This window comes from Spinacia oleracea, chromosome 3 (genome assembly GCF_020520425.1).
Source record: "Spinacia oleracea cultivar Varoflay chromosome 3, BTI_SOV_V1, whole genome shotgun sequence".
In the NCBI taxonomy this organism is placed as follows: domain Eukaryota; kingdom Viridiplantae; phylum Streptophyta; class Magnoliopsida; order Caryophyllales; family Amaranthaceae; genus Spinacia; species Spinacia oleracea.
In genome coordinates this window covers 142,711,134-142,730,784 of record NC_079489.1, presented here as the reverse complement: position 1 = coordinate 142,730,784, position 19,651 = coordinate 142,711,134, and the positions used below count along the sequence as shown (strand labels likewise).

Here is a 19,651-nt window from a genome sequence, read left to right as displayed (position 1 = left end):
GAAGCTGATTAATACAACGTTACTAAATTAAAAAATAAATAAACCGGGTTAATTGCTGACATGGATGGTATATTGAGAAATAATTAAAAATACGACGTATTTTGAAAATTTACGGATCTTTCCACATTATTCAAGGAAATCGCTCAATAATTTTAATGCTAAATATATTAGTTGAAGCTGATTAATACAACTTTAGTAAATTAATAAAACTGTTATTTTTTATAATAGATACTTGTATATTTTTTAGGCAAAGAGAACAAGTGTAGCCATCTAACAGCACTATGAGAAGATCTATTAGTAAATGAGATGCTTAAGGATCCCAATTCCCAAATGTTCTTCTGTTTTAAAGAAGCTATGATTTCTAAAATATGAATAGCCTAAAAATAATTACAAACGACTGCTAGATTTTGATTAAAAGAACACCCATTTTAGCCTGTAACTTCAAAGAGTGGCAAAGAGGTCACTTAGTTGAACCCATCCATAAGCACAACGATCTCGCAACTTCTGAGCGACATTAGCCGCTAATTCAACCATAGGCCGGAGTCTAATAAGCTCCTTTTCAAGGGGTAATCTTACAGCATCATCTACCTGCATGTTCCAAATAAAAGTGAGTCAGAGCAATATAAATTATAGATGGGGGGAGTGGAGATTCGAACCTGAGACCTATCATACACAGACCCTCGGTCTTAATCAATAAACTAAGACATCATTGGTGACTTGGTGTAGACTTAGTTTTAGGCTCCGTTTGTCTCACCGGAAAACATTTATATAGGAAAATATCAAGGGAAAATAATTTTCCTTTGTTTGGTTCCTTACACGAAAAACTCTAAAGAAAACACATAGAAACGGAATGAGGGGAGAAAAAAGGAATTGTAGGTAATATGGAGGAAAATGTGTCATTCCTTCTTTTCAAAAGGAAAATTGATTTTCCCCTAGAGAAAGTTGCTTTCCAACTTTGGGAAATTGTTTTCCACTCTTAATAAAAACAAACAAAAGAAAATGGGGAAATCATTTTCCGAAAAGGTGTTTTCCGTCAAAACAATCGGAGCCACAAGGAACTATGAACAAAGGACATTACCTTCTGAATGCAACGAACAGTATCCAGTATGTGGCAGAAATACGTCAGCTGCTTGTATAGATCAACCTCTAAATACTGTTGGTAAAGAAAGTCAATGAATTAGTGAGAATGTCCTGTCTGATACTCTGTTCACAGTACAAGAATGGTGAATACCTTTCTTACAAGACGACCATTACATCGAGGGTAGTTTGGACAGACAGTTCCCCTCTCACAATCACCTATTACCCGCAAATTTAAGCTACGAGTAGTATACTTGCAAGTTTCATCATCACACTACAAGAAACACGAGCTTTAGATATATCACAAACCAATAATACCAAATGAAGAAATAATCTAGAGATGCAGTTACCGACTTACCGTCATTAGCCCCCTGTAATACGTTGAGATGAAACCATCTGCTTGTCTCTTAACCTGGAAATGTCAGAAGACCATTTTAATTAGTTTTGCTATGTTTTGAAAGGGGCTTAGAGGCTCTAACTCTCTAAGATATGTTACTTGGACTCTCTTGACTTCACCTACCTGTGTCGGATCCTCGACACTCAGACATGGTAGGACATTTCAATACTTAAATTTAGGCCAATTCACGGAAAATTTTGACAAAATAGCATAGTAGGGAAATTGGCACGTAATCGTGTCAGACATGAGTACCGAGTCCGAGTAACATAAGAGCCTAAGTGCTACATTTTCAGGCAGGAAGCAGATGGCAGCAGCCCACTTAATGCATAAATGGGTAAGTACTAGAATCAGCACACACTGGGGATCAAGCTAAGTATAAAGCTCAGCCTATAGAGTACTGAACTTTGCATTAAAAATGGCTGTGGGGCGGGCCGGTACGAGACCCCACCCGACCCGGCACGGGCACGAAAAAAGCACGGCCCGACACAAGCACGAAATCGTGGGACGGGCCTGGGCTGCTTTTTTTGAGAAAAGGCACGGCAGTACGGCACAACTCGACCCGGCACGACAAAGCGCACTAAATTTAGTAAAACTAGGCTTAGGCACGACAGGTGGACCCGGCCTGGCACGAAAGCCCGTGGACCTGAGCCACTTTTCAGCCCGGTCCGGTACAGCACGAAATCGAGTGGGCCTGGCTCGGGCCCAGCCCGTTAGGCCCACATCGTGTGGGCTCAGCCTGGAGCCTGCCCCGGCCCACGGCCATCTTACATGCAGCATACATAGTTTGTTTGAACGGTTGAATTACCATCTCCAACTTTGAATACCGGAAACCCCTTAAATTTAGCAAATTCGAAGGAACTGAGGCCAGAAAGTTCGAGTCACCTGATTGGCAATCATCACAGGAGATAATCGACCAACATTCCCTTCCTCTGGACACTTTGGGCAACGCAAACCATGGCTGATTTTGACGGTGGATTCCTCTGGCTGAGCTTTATTAGGCTTCTCTGCGACTGATTTACATAGGGAATTATAGATGATTGGGCAGTCAAAAGTGCAAGAGCAGCTAGGGCAAGACAACATCAAAGGTTCACATCCTTGATATCTGCAACACACATCAATACAAGATCAATTCGTCGACCATCCATCAGATCAGCAATTTATTACTCTAGAATGAAAGTTGATTGAGGATCCCAATAAATAGAACTATAAATCTAACAAAATCAGCAGTGTTTATCACTTCAATTTCAAAGATAATAGTTCAACAGCTTCTACCTTCAATCAACTAATGGAAAGTCTAACAACTACTCAGTATTATTCAGAGAACTAAAAACAGAAACCAAGTGACCACAAACATTTACCTGTCCCCGTCATCAACAGAAGACAATAATGAGCTCGAAGGATCATTGCTGGTGATCTGATTAGATTTACTTTGAAACTGAACACATAAATGGAAGTCAGTAAAAAGGAAGAAATAAGGGCATAGCTGCAGAACTGCACGAGTCAATAAAATGTGGCTTTCACCTTAGATGAATCAAGGCCCAGACAGTCAGCCAGACGCGCAGGGTCTGTACCCTGGATGGATGCACATAAACGTGACACTACAGGATGAATCTGCAAATATAGAATCAAGACTTCAAATTTGATGAAGATTGTAAAAAACATTTATTCTCATCGAGATGGAAATCTAAAAAGAAAACCTGTTGAGATAAGTAATAGTTGATATCAATCATCCATGTCGAGTTGTCTGTATTCAATTCACTAGGATGTCTAGCTCGCTGGGCAATACCACTTGAAGTCCCTGTAGTCTCCTGTTAAATCAGAGATACCAATGCAGTAAGCTGGCATCCATAGCGTATATCACATTATCTAGGCACTTATTGTTCTTCAATTTTGTAAATAACAAATTCAGATTAGACAAACCTGCTCACAGCATATAATATATGGAACTGTATCCCCTGCAGAACAACCCGAAGATAAACCCTTTTGTTTCAATCTCAATGCCACCTATTAAAAGATAAACACTCAGGCTTTGCAATTCAATTCAGTGTGTACTGTACACAGGTATTTAGGTACTAAAGAAAGTATATAAATGAACTATGGATGTCCACAACAATCACCTGAACATGTGGTTGATTTTTGGCATCGGGATAAGCTTCAGGTGGTTTTGTCAATGACTTTGTGATTTCATATTTTTTTAGAGGTACTTCTCCTTTCCTCATCTCTTCTGCCACCTGTTGGGAACCACAAGTGCTTAGTTTTTCACTAAAAAGTCCGAACCATTCACTCATTTCTCTAGTCACTGTCATATTACCAATAATCTAATATGAACTCTAGAACCTAACTTGAATCATTCATTAGTTTCAGAGGATTAGTACTTTTGAGAACACATCGAAATTCTGCTGATGTAATCAACAATGAGAGATTTAAATTATATCGCAGTCAAATTGGATGTTTGATCTCTGGCCGTCTATGATTACATAACTGGCCAACAAAAAAAAGGTAAATTTTTTACCTTCATAAGATAACTATGTATCGACTCCACAACATCCTCACAGGATCTGCAAGCAGGGAAAAGCATAATCTTGGCTGATATCATAAAAGGGGCAGAGAAAAAGAATGCTATTCCTTGTTTTTTTACTAGAAATACTATTCCATTTGCAAAACTTAATAGAATGCAAAATTCAAAAAAGGAATACTTGACGCAAGTTAGAAACACACCCCCCGGAAAGTATCTGACTCAGGCAAAAGTCCCCAACTTGTTTTGATAACAAGCTCCAATCACGACGTACCATATCGAGGCCCTTCCGTTCAATTACCTGAAATAACCATTAGAATTTTCATTATACTTCTTCAGTTCTATTTTAGTTGACGCACGTAAAAGAAAAGGTGACAAAGGACGGTTATAGACAATAACTAGATTAGGTCCCGTGCACGCACGTGTATTTGAAAATTATTGTTTGATCATCTTTTTTGTATAAAATATTTATTTATATATTTTATAACACTAAGATATTTATATAGTTTATAACACTAAGATATTTATCGCTTAAATCCATGTCGTAATATATATTTTATAACACTAAGATATTTATCGCTTAAATCCATGTCGTAATTAACAAATCTCGAAAGTACTCTTTTTATCATATAATGGGATGATTTGACCAAAATATTTGATATTCTTAATATGCTAATTTGCCCAAAATATTAGTAAGAATATTTTCTATTATTGATATAAAGATTTGACTAAAATATTACCGAAATTGTCTAATATAATATCATATTCCATAACCCTATAAATCTTTCCATATATAAACGTTTATACAAAAGGAGAGAAAATAAGAAAAAGAATAAAGTAGATTTTTTTATTTTAGGAAAGGATTTTTGGCGGGAAAATTTCACACCAGAAAGTGACATGTGTCATTCCTGGTGTCTGTTTTAATATAATGTAATAGATACCCTTACTAACACACTAAACATGTACCCACATACCCATGTAAGGGTGAAAATAGGAAATTTACATTACAAAACATACTAAAATAAGAAGTGTGTCCACTAAAAAGAACTTTCCCAAAAAGGAAAGCGTGTCAACTAAAAAAACGGATGAAGTATACTGCAGCAGCCTCACTATATAGTTTCAAGAAGGTTGCTAGAGATACCTCATATGTCGCTCCATCCCTAAATTGTAATTTGACAGCTGCATACTTTTTCTTCTTGAGGAGCAGCATCCTCTTGTACAACCCATCCAGATCAATTTCCAAACACCTGTATTTTTTATTAACCTGAAAGAAAATGAAAGGCATCAGACTCGCAACGAAGCAGAAAGAAAGAGTAAGAAGCAAAAAGGAGGCAGCACTTCGAAGTAACATATATTGCTGGCTTAACAAAGCATCTTAGAAGCACCCTTTAACATGAGCCCCACTAACAGTGTGTTAAGCATTTACATAACAAAGGTCGGGATAAGGGGGTGGGAGGGAAAGATAAGTAAGGGGGTGAAGGGAGGAAAATAAAGAGAGTCGGCTAGCATTTTTCTTTCCAAATCTTCGCAACTTTGGAAGAATTTGGTTTTACTTGAAACGAAAAAGAAAATGGTGTCCTTCTCCTTTCCTATTTTTATATCCAAATAAGTGAAAAATCAATCCCTCTCGCAATCACTATCTCTTTAATTTATCTCATCCAAACACACTATAAATGTGAAAGTTGAATGCGCATCATAGTAACTCTCCCAAGAATAGCACTCCCTTAGGAGAAATATAGCAAACTACCAATACACAAATCCCCCATTCCCCCAAAAATGGATAAAACCAGTAAATGGCTAAACCATTAGATGAATGCTGCAACACTTATTCCAACATTTAACAGATAAATCCTATTCTTTATATGGAATATCAATAAGTAAACCACAAAGTCTTAAGAGAGTTTATGTCACCTCTTGGATGACTTTTCCAGCAATGGCTTTGGCCTTTGCTATATCATCAAGCCCAGTATATATCATGATTGAATCTGTATCACCATAAATAACCTGCCAAATATAACAAATTATCAGATATGATTAGACATACAGTGATTAATTGCTATAACAGTCAACCAAACTAATGGCCTAACCTCTAAGTTCAGCATGTTCTGCACAAGGTCAACAGTACTTTGCAAAATCTCTCTTCCCTGCATATTGATTGTGGCTTTGTCAATGTCTGTTGAGATAAAATATTGAAAACCAGCTTCTGTAATGACATTAAAGAACATCTTACCTGCAGAGTTATAAGTTCTGCAAGGGGCTTCGCATAAAATCTTGAGTTGGAAAAACCCAGGCATCCATACATACTGCACGGGAAATAATGAGGAAAAAGTTAACACGGAAATTAATCAAACCAAATAGAAAAATATCCAGAAAAGCTTTAAGAGTGAAAAGAGAATCAACAAGAAACATCAACCTGTTTGCTGTGAGCTTAAGTGCTTGCTGCTGTATGTCAAACTGTTGGGCCTTGAGACCTGATGCTGTCTTTAGCCAAGACTTCACCATTCTCCTCCTCTCAACCAAATTCTTAAGCAACTATGGCGGAGAAAAATGATATCTGGTGAAGTCAGAGAGGGAAAAGTAGAGACAGACTTTATCTAATAATGAAAATATTCAGGAAAATAAGGCCCAGCTGTAGTTTGAATTTTGTGCATCTGTTGGCGGGGTTCAATATCCTAAAATAAAGGCATGCCACCAAAATTAGGGGCAGATTTGCTCCATTGTCAAATAATGCCATCCTTCAGAGCAGTAAGTTGAAGGAAGTGGAAATCACTCCTAGCCTCCTAGGTAAACAATAAGAAATTATTTTTTCGCACATAGTTTATCTTAATTTGATGCCCAACTTGACAAATATGTCAGCGAGCAAGGCAATGATAAGTCTGATAACAGCTACACTGTCTCTGTTCCCTGTTGGCTTCTTGGTACTTGGGCATAAAATGCTCATTTTTCTCGACTGCATGTAATGAAGATGCTATGGAAACATCAGGCTTTTGTAAGAGAAAACTTTTAGTTGGAAGATAAATTAGCTAAGAAGATAATATATGATCAGAGAAGAACATTTTACATCAGCAAAACCTTCTAAGTCTGTTGGGTAGCTGACAGGCAGACTGAAGATATTTTGTACAAATATTGTAGGCAAAAAGCACAAAAGGAAGCCAAATGAAACCCAAATGGAGAGCCAAATACTTAATACTCTAGGATGCTGCCCCATAAAGTTGCCCCCACGGCCCCACACATAGAAGACCGGGAGACAGACACTATTTGAAGAAGTGAAGAGGAGCATGAAATACAGGAAAATGATAATGAGATGAGATAATTTTAAAAGGGAATGATTGCATGGAAAGGGATTTCAATCCATAAATCCTCTTTGAATAAATTTACCACCAAAACCCATCTTCCATCAACAAGTGGGAAGAAACGAGATCCTCCTCGTGAAAAAGAAACTTCTAAGAACCTGCACAATAAATGTTACTACCTCTAGGTCTTCCACCGCATCCGATCTGGTGTGTCAGAGATTCTATTACTACAAATCACTTTAAGCCAATAAGCTCTGGCACCAACAAAAACTGCCACAATCATTAACTAACCATAGAAACATTTTGACACCATATACATGACGGAACCATCCTCTGCCCAAGGATACTTATCTTTTTCCCACACCAGATTGTCCCAATCAGGTCATGAAATCTATCATTTATCCAGACCATAAAAGAACTGTTCACGGTCTTCGATACCTGCTCTTCGTTAGTGATGTTCTCGAAATGGACAAGATATGAAGCAGGATAGAGGAAGGTGAAGCCTTAATATTGACATTTCAGCTAAGAGGTTTTATTTTTGTTATTTTAGGGTAAGCCACTGTAGAGGTGAGACCTTCCTACAGATCGAGATTATTAAAGGCTCTAAGACAACAGAAGAACTCCTCCTTAACTAATCAAGACAGTACTGGCATCTGCAAATCACAAAGAGCAGTAGAAAGAATTGTGGATTTGTGGTTGGTGTGGGTCCATAACCAGCTCTTCTGAACTTCTTTATGCATCTGCAGACATCCTAACAGAGATGGGTAGGCCACTAGGCCTTTATCTTCAAGCAGCAGCAACCAATCAAAAGGCTTATGTGGTTATACCACACGGAAGGTTGGTTATGAACGTATTCTTTGTCAAGCAGCAACAAACCATAGGAAGCTCGACCAAAGTTTCAGGAAATAGATTTCAAAAAAAACAAGTTTGTCGCATCCCTAATAGTGAACGATCTCCGGGCAAAGTGATTCTGAAGACCTTCTCCAACTAAACTTTGTAATGAGCCTCTGACCAACATCCACTATAGTCCATGTCTCCAAGATTGGTCTTAAAAGTCGATAGGACAAACAGAGATGCACTTACACTAAACTAATTGAAGACAATAAGTAGCACAAATAAACAGCCAAAAAAGACAGAGTCAATCAACACACAAGAAAAGGAGGAAAAAAAATCCAGACCAGTATGAGAAAGTTCTAAAATCAAAAACAAAAGGCGGAGCCAACGGTACAACACTACTATAATCAAAAAAATGAGAAAGACGGAAAAAGAAAGGGGAGAACCTCAATTAATATAGAAGAAAAATTATACCTCAGGTAGCAATCCTGTTTTCTCACAAGATGGTATTCGTGGAACTGATACATCAGGAAATCTCTCAACTGTTGTAAAACATATATTGTACTCCTGACAGAATCCAAAAAAATACCCGTTAGACAATTTGTCACATCAGAAGAGTAACATGAGAAAGTCTAATAGAGAGATTTACAAAACCTGAATGATAGAAGGATAAAGACTGTTGAAGTCCAAAAGTAGCACGTATTTGTCATATAAACCTCTTTTGGGATCTAAAACCAATCCACCTGCATAGGCAGGACCTTTCTTGCCCTTCCCATGATCTTCGTGCTGAACCTCATTCACATTGTTTAAGTTATCCAAATCTATGTCAACGGCATTTTCTATTTTGCGCTTTGTCAATTTATTTTCCTTTCCACGTGATGAATGTTTGTCAGGAACAATATACTTCTTTGCATGAAATGCATGCAACAGAAGATATTCTACCCGTTGCGCTCTAGCTCCCTGAAAATAGATTAACAATGCACATAAATTTCATGCGCAGAAAGGACACCAAAAAATGTACAGTATATGAAGTCATTTGAGCACCGACTTGTAGAGTCTTTCCCCAAAGGTTGCCGCTGATATTAGTCAGTTGACGTGTAAGTGGAAGAATGCTTAAGTGGAACATCAGTTCCATAGACAGCCATGCATCTGTCTCGTTGCATTCAATCTGTAAATACAAATCCGTGTTAGGCATGAACATGATAGAAGACATCAGGTTGGTCGTTGGAGCATAACTAAATTAATAATACGAATACATAATTCAGAACTTCCATGGAAAGTCACATTGAAGTCTATTTCCTAGAGTAGCTTGCACAGTCAAATTCAATTTTCAATACTTAGGCATTCAATTACAAACAACATTCAGAAGTGACCAAGACATTTCCTTAGCAAGATTATCAGAATTCAAAAATGACCATCATAAGATTCAAGATTGGCAAATATGAAAGCAAAGACAGTCTTAACATACAAGATCCATAAGAGATTCAGTTCTTTGGTACATGCTGGAAATATCTTTTGGAGCAATCTCCTTCCGGTCTTTGTTCAGCTGAGTCTTTGCTAGTTCTGTCAATGAATAGCTCACCTACAAAACAAATTCTTAGTTGAAAAGTCAAAACATACTAATAATTTCATGCCCCTAACACGTTGATACCCAAATACAATACCTCCTTTAAGAGGTCTCGGGAGCACAAAAATGTGTCACACAAGAGGCGGCCAGCAATACAAGTCATTATTCCTGGACTTGCTCCTGATCCAAAAACGGTGCTTCCCTTTGTCAGCTTTGGCATTGTAGTTCTTTTGAGACGACCTACTTTAGACCATGTGGTGCTTGGTACTTTGCATGACTGCAAAACTCAGACATAGCAGCAAATCAGGTTACAACATTTTGCAATGCTCTGTTCTGCTTTCAATATAGGTGATAAAGAATACTTTTAAAAGGGACACCAACAAATTGTGAATCCTACACAAAAAGGAAGCTTGCAACAACAACACCAACAAAAAAACCCAAGAGTCCAAGACGCAATCAAATCTCCAGTACCAAAAAGAATATGCAAGCAGCGAACACCTTAATTTATATATAACAAGGAAGGATAAGCCAAAGTATTTAACATCAACTGTACAAGATACTCAAAAAACACACTTGTTTCAAACGATTTTTGCTTAATATTCCAAATTCGCCATGGGGAAACAGCATCAACTTTTTTGAAACGCTACCCACCTTTAGAAAGGATTTTTGCTTAATATTTCATCCATTTCTTTCATTTCAAATACCCCCACCAAATAATTAAATTTTACTCTCCTACCAACAATGACAGGTCCAAGATTCTTCTCCTTCTTAGTACACCACCCAATGTATAAAAAGGCTCAACGCGCACCAAGGCGATTTGGAGTTCCCATAACCTTAGATGCGCCTCGGTACGCCTCATTGAAGTGAGGCTCCCTAATAAAAAGTAAAAAAATTGTGAAAAAATGGTGTGCCTCGAGGGGGTGCGCCTCAAGGTGCGCCTTTTTGCGCCATAGGTGCACCTCATCAAAATCGCCTAGCCCAGACAATAAAAGGCGCTGGCTCCAAACGCCTTGCGCCTAGGCGCGCCTTTTTATTCACTGACAACACCTGATGGTCAACTGAACTAGCTTCCAGATACATGTTTCATTTCAATCAATGCAACTAAGGGAAAAAACCTCCACAATTACTAGCCCTAAATGAAAATGCTGCAGTACAGGTATCTCCTACTCTACCTACCTGAGCTCTATGAAGGAGAACATCTAGATCAAATCCAGAAATATTATGGCCCACAAGAACATCACTGTCCAACTTGAACATCTCTGTCAGCAGACGGGTCAGCAGAGCTCTTTCGCTGTGACATAACAAATTAACAAATCAGAATACACAAATTACTGCGTCGACCTAAAAACACAAGACATGCAAATGAGACATGTTTTGGAGCTTAACATTTCTAGTAAAATGAAACATAGATTCAACAAAAATTATATTTACAAAGAAGAAATGCCTTGTCTCAAAATGAAGTATGGTGCTTCCGGCCTTTGTATTTTTTTCCTCAACTTTTGTTTGGAATTTCACTGGCCATACATCAAGCTTCCTTACAATAGTAAAATGATTAAGCACACCGGGTCTCTTCCACTCTGAAGCCAGCATTGGAGTGTCAATCTGAAGATTGGGAAGGAGTTAGTGAAGCATTCTGATGACTACATACAAATGTGATAGATTTGTCTATATGTGTTTTCAAAAGAAAAGGTTATCCATAAATATTGTATATTGCGAGTTGGAGTAAGATTGAGGCTCAGACAAAGACTTGATTCCTCTTATCCCTTTTCTTCTCTTGTTAGTTGTTGTTAATATTGCAGGAGCATGGAGATATACACAAAATTCATCGTCTTATTAAACTGAGTGGATAGATTTATACGAATACTGAAGCTTCTTGATATCCTTTGTTTCCCCCACGTGGCAGATTATGTTAACTTGTTAAGGGTACTGGTTGAGTTTCTCAACCAAAAATGGAACTGTGGGAGATAAGACTGTCGAGGTGTTATTTCAAATTGTCAAACAACGGACGTGACAAAACTGAAAGAACAAGGAGCTCAATAATCTATTCTGGTTTGGCCAATAGTATTGTCTAGCTTAGCCCAGCAATAGTAGTGGCCAATAGTAGTGTCTATGTAGAGAAACAGAATGGGCGCATGCGCATTAGCCAGCAAAAAAAAGTTAAGATTGGCGGGGCAAAGGATACATAAAGGATAGCGACAACAGTACTATAAAACTCCTTTCCACCCATGCATGGCCCATAGGAAATCATCTGAAGCATACCTTTGCTTTACTACAGGAGATAATGGACGCTGAAACAATTTCGTTGATATTCTGTTTCTCATTGATAATTGTTTTCAAATTGATTGCTGTAACAATGATTGGGGGAATCTCAGCAGTATTCTTGGTAGAGGTCGACACTTGGATGTCCTTTGAACAGTCCACCGTTATCTCAAATTTGCACCAGCTCACCTGCCCAAAAGAACTTCTCAGATATTGAACCACATATATATGTTAAAATCAATATGTATTAGAGTTGCAAATCTAACCCGTAGATGCGAAGGGCAACTAGAGAATTTAGATATTGACAACCAAGATGGTCCTTTTATGTTCCTCTTGACCAGAAAGAGTTCCAGGGCACTGTCAATGAATTACTCAATTCATTATTACTTACATACAATCAAGACCAAAGTAACTCACGTCGTCCTAAAGTAAAAAGGAACCAAATCATCAAAGCAAAGAGAATATGGACAGAGCTACTATAAGAAAACCCGTGTAGCATTATCAACAAGCCTTCGATGACTTGGACACAGCTATTAACGACAAGACTATCAGACAGTAGTAACTAAACCAACAATGACGACAAGTACCAGCAAACAGCAAAAAGATTATAAGCCAAGAGATTCATAAGCTTTTGTCAACTATTACTATGGTAAACCATTGAAGCTATACGTAAAGTATGTGATGACATCAAATGGAACGTATACCTGATCAACCATAGAAATAAAAGGTGAGAGATCACTATTTCCTCAATCTAAAAAGAGCTCAATTCTCACATAATGCAGAGATGACAACTTGCACAGGGTAACAAATGTTAGATATTGAAGAGCCGCAAGACCTTTAACAGTGCATACAGTGAATTTGTCCGTAGCATAAGTGCATGACTAAGCATATTTAGTCAACTTCAGGTAACAGTTAAAGTGGGATACTATCTCCAGTAAAAAAAACATTAAAAATATTATCAAAGACAAAATATAGCATCTTAGATGACCGATGTGTAAGCATTGCAAAGCTAAACAAGTAATAAGTATGAATATGCATATGCATAACAAACTTAGAGCTAAGGAATAGGAACAAGCATTGAACACATGGAAATTCAGTTATCCCAGTCCGCACTAAAATCCCCCTAATGTGGATGAAAACAATTATGAAACAATTCTCATTAAAGATGGCAGTGTTTGGTCAGACACAACACAACGAAGTTTGTCATAAACATCGGGGACTAGTCTACTGCTTGCTACTTGCCTTGAGTGAGTCCCTAACACTGCACAGAAGGTATCTCCCTTTAGATCTGGTTGGAGTGGAGGGTCCTGCAATGAAAAAATCACCATAAATAACTTCCACAGAGGCACAGACCAAAATGTATAAAAATAAAAATAAAGCAAGAATATTTATCAAGAGTATATTCAAAGCTTAAATGGAAAGTATTGTTATATGCGGAGTACTAGTTAACATAACTAAACTAGAACATAAAGTGTAAAACCTAGATAAAATAGGAAAACAGAAAATATTATGCTAACAGAATACTAAACGTGCTATACTAGTAGCCTAGTAGGCAGTAGCTAAAATCAATCTTGAACTTGTTCTTGGGACTTTGACTTGGCATCATCTTCAACAATGGTACTCCATATTAAGAAAAAGATAGGTTTTTTTGAAGTCCAACTTTTACTAACATGTGTTTAGGTCTCCATAAGCATGTTTCAGTCAAAATTTTGGTTAGAAATTTCACATAATGCAAAATACCTTGAATGGATAATTGATCTTAAGCACATAGTTCTCCCCGTGAGGTATGTCAACGCGCTCAAATGCATAATTCCTCTATAGCATATACCAACAAAACAAAAGTAAGCAATTATTTAAGAAAAAAAAACAACCAACACAATTTAATAAACTTGAATCTCTAGAGAGAAAAAAATCAAAAATTAAAAATGTCAGCAAAAGGTTCCAAACCTTAACAGGTGCCATGCTAAACGCTGAAACATTGAGGTTTACCAACTGTCTTGCCATTTCAGTTTTCAATCCTGATGCAACTTCCTAGTAAAGAAATGAAAGTCCAAGACAATCAACATAATAACATAAGAAAGGGTAGGGGGATTAAATTCATTGTACTAGGAGACTCGACTAACATGAAGCTTGTTGCGAAATTCTGCAGCTGAAATCTTCTTATCAGCTAAGTCCTTCTCCAGCTTCAAGACTACCTCGTTATGAAAAACAGAACTACTTGGTATAGCATACAAACACCTCTGCATATTCTTCACAACAATGCAGCAACTATGATATGCATTTCCTGCTTTGACCTAACAAAATTGTACCATATGATATGAATTATCAGCCATCCAATTTGCACAAACAAATCAATAAAGAGGTAAACTAAGAAAACCATACAGTAACTTACTTTACCAAATAGATAGATTGTGCCAGCATTAGCACTATACATCTCTTCATAGGCATCAAGTATATAGAAAGGCAATGATCCATCAGTCTCCAAAACAAACTCCGGCTTCTCATCCGAACCCAAACTCGTCTCAACCGGCTTACCCCCAGCACCGCTTCCTTCCCCTGCATTGTTGATTGCCTGCCACTCAGTAGCTGCACTAAAAGACTTAATATTTTCTTCCTTAATCTTCGCGTTGAATGTAAATTCCTTCTGAGCCTCCTCCTTCAAAGCTGGCTCAATCTTACCTTCAATTGCATTCGCCAATTTCTCACCCTGTTCATCTCCACCTATAATGTCACCCTCAATTAAACTTAAATCATCCAAATTCTCCTCCTCTGCAACTACCTTTTCATCAGTTACCCTAATTACTGGGGCAAAATCTGATGATAGAGGTCTATAATCATCTTCAACCTTCCTCGAAAATTCACTAACAACTGGCTTCTCAACCTTCATTTTATTAATCCCATTCACGCCTAACCCTAACCCTAACCCTAACCCTAAATTCTTCGATTGCCGTCTTCTCCGACGCTCTCTATCCTCATCATCAGGTGCAAACTCAGCAATCACATCATCAACAACACTATCACACGACAACCCTTTCCCTTTCTCCTCATCCCTCTTCTTGAACACCGATGTCGTAAACATGGAAGAAATCCGTTGTTTGCCCATCGAAGCAGCAGCAGCAGAGAGAGCCTTAGTTGTAGCAGAAGGCTTCTTCTCCTTATCCACCTTCTCCTTCTTCTTACGCTTCGATTTCTCTCCATCTTCGCCATCGAACTCCTCATCGGAAGAAAAAGAAACTCCAGCCTTAGTCCAATCCTCTTCCTCGCCATCGTCGATATATCCGTCACCTGCATCCCCAACAACAAAATCACTGAACTCTTCACGGCGTTTAGTGACAATTGTTTGGTACTCGTCTTCGTCGACAGTGTCGTAGATGGGAGCATCCATCTTGATATCGTAAGAAGGGCGGCCTTCGCCGCTGCGCCGTGCTTTCAGGCGTTCTAGGGCTTGCGCTCTGGCAATGTTTTTTTCTCTGCCTCGCCGTCTTCCGGCCACCGTCGACTGATCGTCGTCCTCCATTTCTATCCCTCTTCTTGGAGTTTAGAGTTAGAGCTCTCTAGTGTGAAGTGTGAACTGGGAAAGGTTGCGGGTATGAGTTTCTGATTTTTTTGTATTAAAAATGTACTCCCTCAAAAAAATAAGGGCGGGAATTTACAGAGTTTTTAGCGCCAAATAATTTGTTGGGGTCCAAAACGCTTCGTTTCACTTGCTAGGCTTCTTTTAATTTTCTCACTCCTCGTTTCTTCTCCAGCAATACCTGTAACTTCCAGTTGCGGTGCCTACAACTGCAATTTGAAACAACCTCTTCAAAACCAAGCAATTACATTACCTATAATTACAAATTGAACCTAAGCAAGAACAAAAATTCAGCAATTTCTTCACAATTTCATAAAAATGAAATGAAATTTAAAAACTTTAACCTCTTAATTTCTCATTAATGGCGCCAAAGGAAGAGAAGAAGCACGCCGCCGCCGACGTTAAGAAACATCTGGAGAGAAGAAGCATCTGGTTCCGATTAATGATGATGAAATTTGGGGAACTTTGTTAGCAATTGAAGAATGTTTCAATAAGGAAGTTTGGACTTGAGCTCTCTGGTGTAAAATGGTTGGGCGATTTCTAGAATTCCATGCTTCAATTGGGATTACAATTAGAGTCAAGCATAGATGAGGATATCTCGAAAATTATTGCAGCATTACCTCATAAGCCAAACAACTACAGTAGCACAAGCAAAATGCCCAAATTCACAAATCAACTTCCAATTTGCCAAGATAAGAAAAATATTGGTAGATACTTTAATTAAGCACATACCCAAGTAAATTTAAAGTGGAGTAGTTTAATTGATCAGTCGGCTGGTACAAATGTTATCTTAACACTTATAAAGCTTTAAACTTACCAATTGTTTGTTGGTTCAGGGGTGATTGGGACTGAACGTGATAGGGAGAACCCGTGTTCGATCCCGCGCAACAACAATTGGGAGGGGACTGAAACCTAACCACCCAGAACTCGCCCCGAATCCGGATTATCCCTAAGGAAGAACCGGATGTTAACACCAAAAAAAAAAAAAAACTTTAAACTTGATTTACTATTCACGCAATAGGGAAGTACCCACCCTACCCTCATTTTAGGCTCTGTTTTGATTTTTATCTTATTCTTAATAATAATGAGCGGACCATTTTGCACTTCCACGTTCTCCTTTTCTCTCCCTTTTTCCTGGTTAGTTCCTTTTCTCCTTCTAGACTTTTGCTCTGCGCCCGCACCCCTTCTCCTCTACTCCATGTTTTCCCTTTCGTCACTTTGGGTTTCTTCATCACTTCCCTTCCCGCAACTCTGCTCTCATCGTCCCGTGTAAGTCTTCAATTTTTCATTTAAATTATTATTTTATGTCGTTTATTATTGCTTAACGTTTCAGATGAATGTTTAAGGCAAAATTTCATGTGATTTTGTTGCTATGTTTTTGTTTCTCAAAAATGAATGTTTATGACTAATTTCATTTTTAGGAAGATGAATACTTAGCAAAATTTATGATTTTTTCTCAATATTTTTGGTATAAATTTCTTGTAAATTCTCTGAAACAGGCGGAGGAGGTGGCAAAGAAGAGGAACAAGATGATATGCTCGTACAATCTCCTTTCGAATCTCCTCCTTCCTCCGTCTTCCTCTAAAATATTTTTTAATTTTGATCTGGATTTTTATTTATTTTTGGTAAAAGGGGAAAGAAGGGAAGAAAGTAGCTATATTTTTTGTTCCGAGTATTGGGAGTTAGTTTATTTGGAGGGTTTTCGGTGGGGTTTTGTACCAGACATGGCTCTGGGAAAGATCATCTTCTCATTGGTGCAGGTTTCTCTCTTCTCCCTCTTCTCTGTTAATTATGAATGTTGTGAGTTTGTATTGATTTTTGTGTGGTTTGGTTGAATTTAGTTGCTAATTGAAGAGGGTTTTTGTTATTATTGCAATTGGATGAGGATTGGTGATATGGGTAGAGGTTGAATTATTTAATGGGGTAGTGAATTGGGCATTGGACTTTTGTCGAATACCTTGTGGGCATTGTTGTTATTGCCCTAGAAAATCCCTTCTCCATTTTTCTGTTTTTGGGTTGTTTTTGCATGAGTCATTTGCTAACTATACCTCAAGTTCAGTCAATTGGATTGCGATTGATTGGTTGGATGGTGGTGGGGTTCAGTCGAGTCTTATTTTGTACACAAACTTTTCAAAAAGATCGATCTACGATAATATATTGTGTGGCGGCCTAAAAGAGGAAGGTTATCCGCACCTGTTCTGTTCTTTTGGTTACCCTTATTGATGTTATAATTTTCTTTATTGTAGTTATAAGTTACCTTATTTTCAAGGCTATTAGCTCAAATGGTAGAGCAATGTATAATATTGTACACGGTGTGGGGTCAAACTCTACGTAGCCTACTACTTATATTACACTTGTGTTTTGGTGTAAAATTTCATTGTTGGTGTTGTATTGGTCATAGTTATAACTTGTAACAAGCATATCACTCTTGATCAGGGCACTTCATTGTTTATTGCTAAAGCCGCATTTTTTCAATGGTTAGGGTCACATTTATCCTTGAGTAAGGTAAATTTAGTCCTCAAATAAGGTCACTTATATCTTTGGTCTGGTTCACTTTTATATTTGGATCTACAGGTCTGGTTCACTTTTATATTTGGATCTACAGTAAAATACCGTAGATCGGGGGCACACAAAAGTTTTTGTATTTTGTAAGAGTTTTACCGAGCTGATGATATCTATGGTACTGGAACTTAATGTTAATTTTGTTGACCCTAGATATTGTGCTACCGGAAAGGGGTTTCCTTACAAATTTGCGTTGTTAATAGTTCAAATTTGAGGATTTTGTACTGTTGTCTTTATTTTATTTGTGAAAATGTACTTGCTTAAATTAAATTGATCATGGTGTTTTCTTATATTGCATGTCCGGTGAATTTGTTGACATCCTCGAAAGAAAGAGATCCGGTCAGGAATTTGCTAAGGTAATTGATGATTTTTTTTTTTGTTAAATTGATTGAATTATCCTGATATTTGATTGTATTAATTTCTATAATGTTTGAAATTGTGGATGTTATAATTATTTGGAATTTAACTTAGTCAAAAGCAAGCACGTGGTGATTTGATTAAAAATATGGCTTTACATGTATATTTTTATTACACTTTACTTTATTGAGCTATATGATTGTTAGATCAGCTAGATTACCCTTTTGTTACTGCCTCTTAATGAATCAGATTGCCTCACATATTCTGTATTGTTATTTCTAGATAGTAATGTCCATTTGATGTGGCACCGTGCAAATGACAGTTATCCAAGAAGGAAATCGGTGAGCATTACATATTTTTTTTCTTTTATGATGTGATATCTTGGTCTGATATCTTTCTCTTTTTCCCTGTAAACATCATGTGATCACAAGCGATCAGGGTAACAATGTGATTTTAAAATAGCCAGGGAAAACTACTGAAAATCTAACTGATTTCCTGAATCTAAAATCTAACTGACTTTCTAAAATCTACCACTAATCTGATATTCCCTGACATAATGCCTATGCATGTGATTTCCCGTTCCTTATTGGATCATACTAATGGCCCCTTTATATGGACAATACATGCTATAATGTTGTTTGTATTCCTGTTTTCTACAGCATATGCTTGAGTTAGGTATCAATCCTGTTAGGTTATGATACATATAAACGAATATAAATCATGCGGAAATAACCATAAATGCCAGGATTCAAAATTAATTGCCACATAACAATTAACATAATTTAGATGCATACACTTTGTAGCGTGTCCTCCCTTGCTGCGCCCGAACCAAACAAGAACAAGTCTTTAGGACTCCAAGTGTCGTCCCTCCGTAGAAAGTCCATAGCACGTCCGGATCCGCCTTAAGATTGACCAACTAGAATCGCCCTTAAGGTACTAGTAATATTCGGTTATTATGGGGCAAGTGTTTGACTGGATTTTTGCTTAAATTCTTACCTTTGAATACTTGAAACTCTTTTTTAAATTATGAGCCCTTAACTCATATTTATAGGCCATGGAATAAGTAATCGAATCCTAGTAGGATACGAATTAATTAAATTAGAATCCTAATAGAACTCTTATTTAATTAATTTATCTTTTAGGATTAGGAATTTAATCTTTAAACGAATCTTATACGCTTTAGGTTTCGTATGTGAACACGAACTCTACACGAGCA

General features: G+C 37.6%; 1 protein-coding gene and 1 long non-coding RNA gene across 2 annotated transcripts; one reads left to right on the top strand and one right to left on the bottom strand.

Moving 5' to 3' along the window:
* Positions 1-139: 139 nt before the first annotated feature.
* LOC110775283 (DNA polymerase alpha catalytic subunit) lies at positions 140-16,208 on the bottom strand. Its single transcript, XM_021979886.2, has 33 exons — positions 15,861-16,208; positions 15,596-15,725; positions 14,335-15,513; positions 14,066-14,236; positions 13,890-13,973; positions 13,683-13,757; positions 13,185-13,249; positions 12,209-12,299; positions 11,943-12,131; positions 11,128-11,285; positions 10,860-10,974; positions 9,781-9,960; positions 9,585-9,698; positions 9,165-9,284; positions 8,771-9,076; positions 8,591-8,683; positions 6,403-6,521; positions 6,220-6,292; positions 6,077-6,133; positions 5,901-5,993; positions 5,131-5,253; positions 4,193-4,290; positions 3,987-4,032; positions 3,592-3,705; positions 3,395-3,478; positions 3,172-3,282; positions 2,996-3,085; positions 2,833-2,909; positions 2,357-2,576; positions 1,436-1,489; positions 1,232-1,351; positions 1,079-1,153; positions 140-588 (listed from the first exon to the last, which is right to left on the bottom strand). The coding sequence occupies exons 3-33, from the start codon at positions 15,457-15,459 to the stop codon at positions 442-444; spliced, it is 4,587 nt and encodes a 1,528-aa protein (XP_021835578.1). The 5' UTR covers positions 15,460-15,513; positions 15,596-15,725; positions 15,861-16,208; the 3' UTR covers positions 140-441.
* Positions 16,111-18,777, top strand: LOC130470555 (uncharacterized). Its single transcript, XR_008931195.1, has 5 exons — positions 16,111-16,223; positions 16,353-16,785; positions 17,016-17,276; positions 18,407-18,434; positions 18,718-18,777. It is a non-coding gene; the product is annotated as an uncharacterized lncRNA (long non-coding RNA).
* The last annotated feature ends 874 nt before the right edge of the window (positions 18,778-19,651 follow it).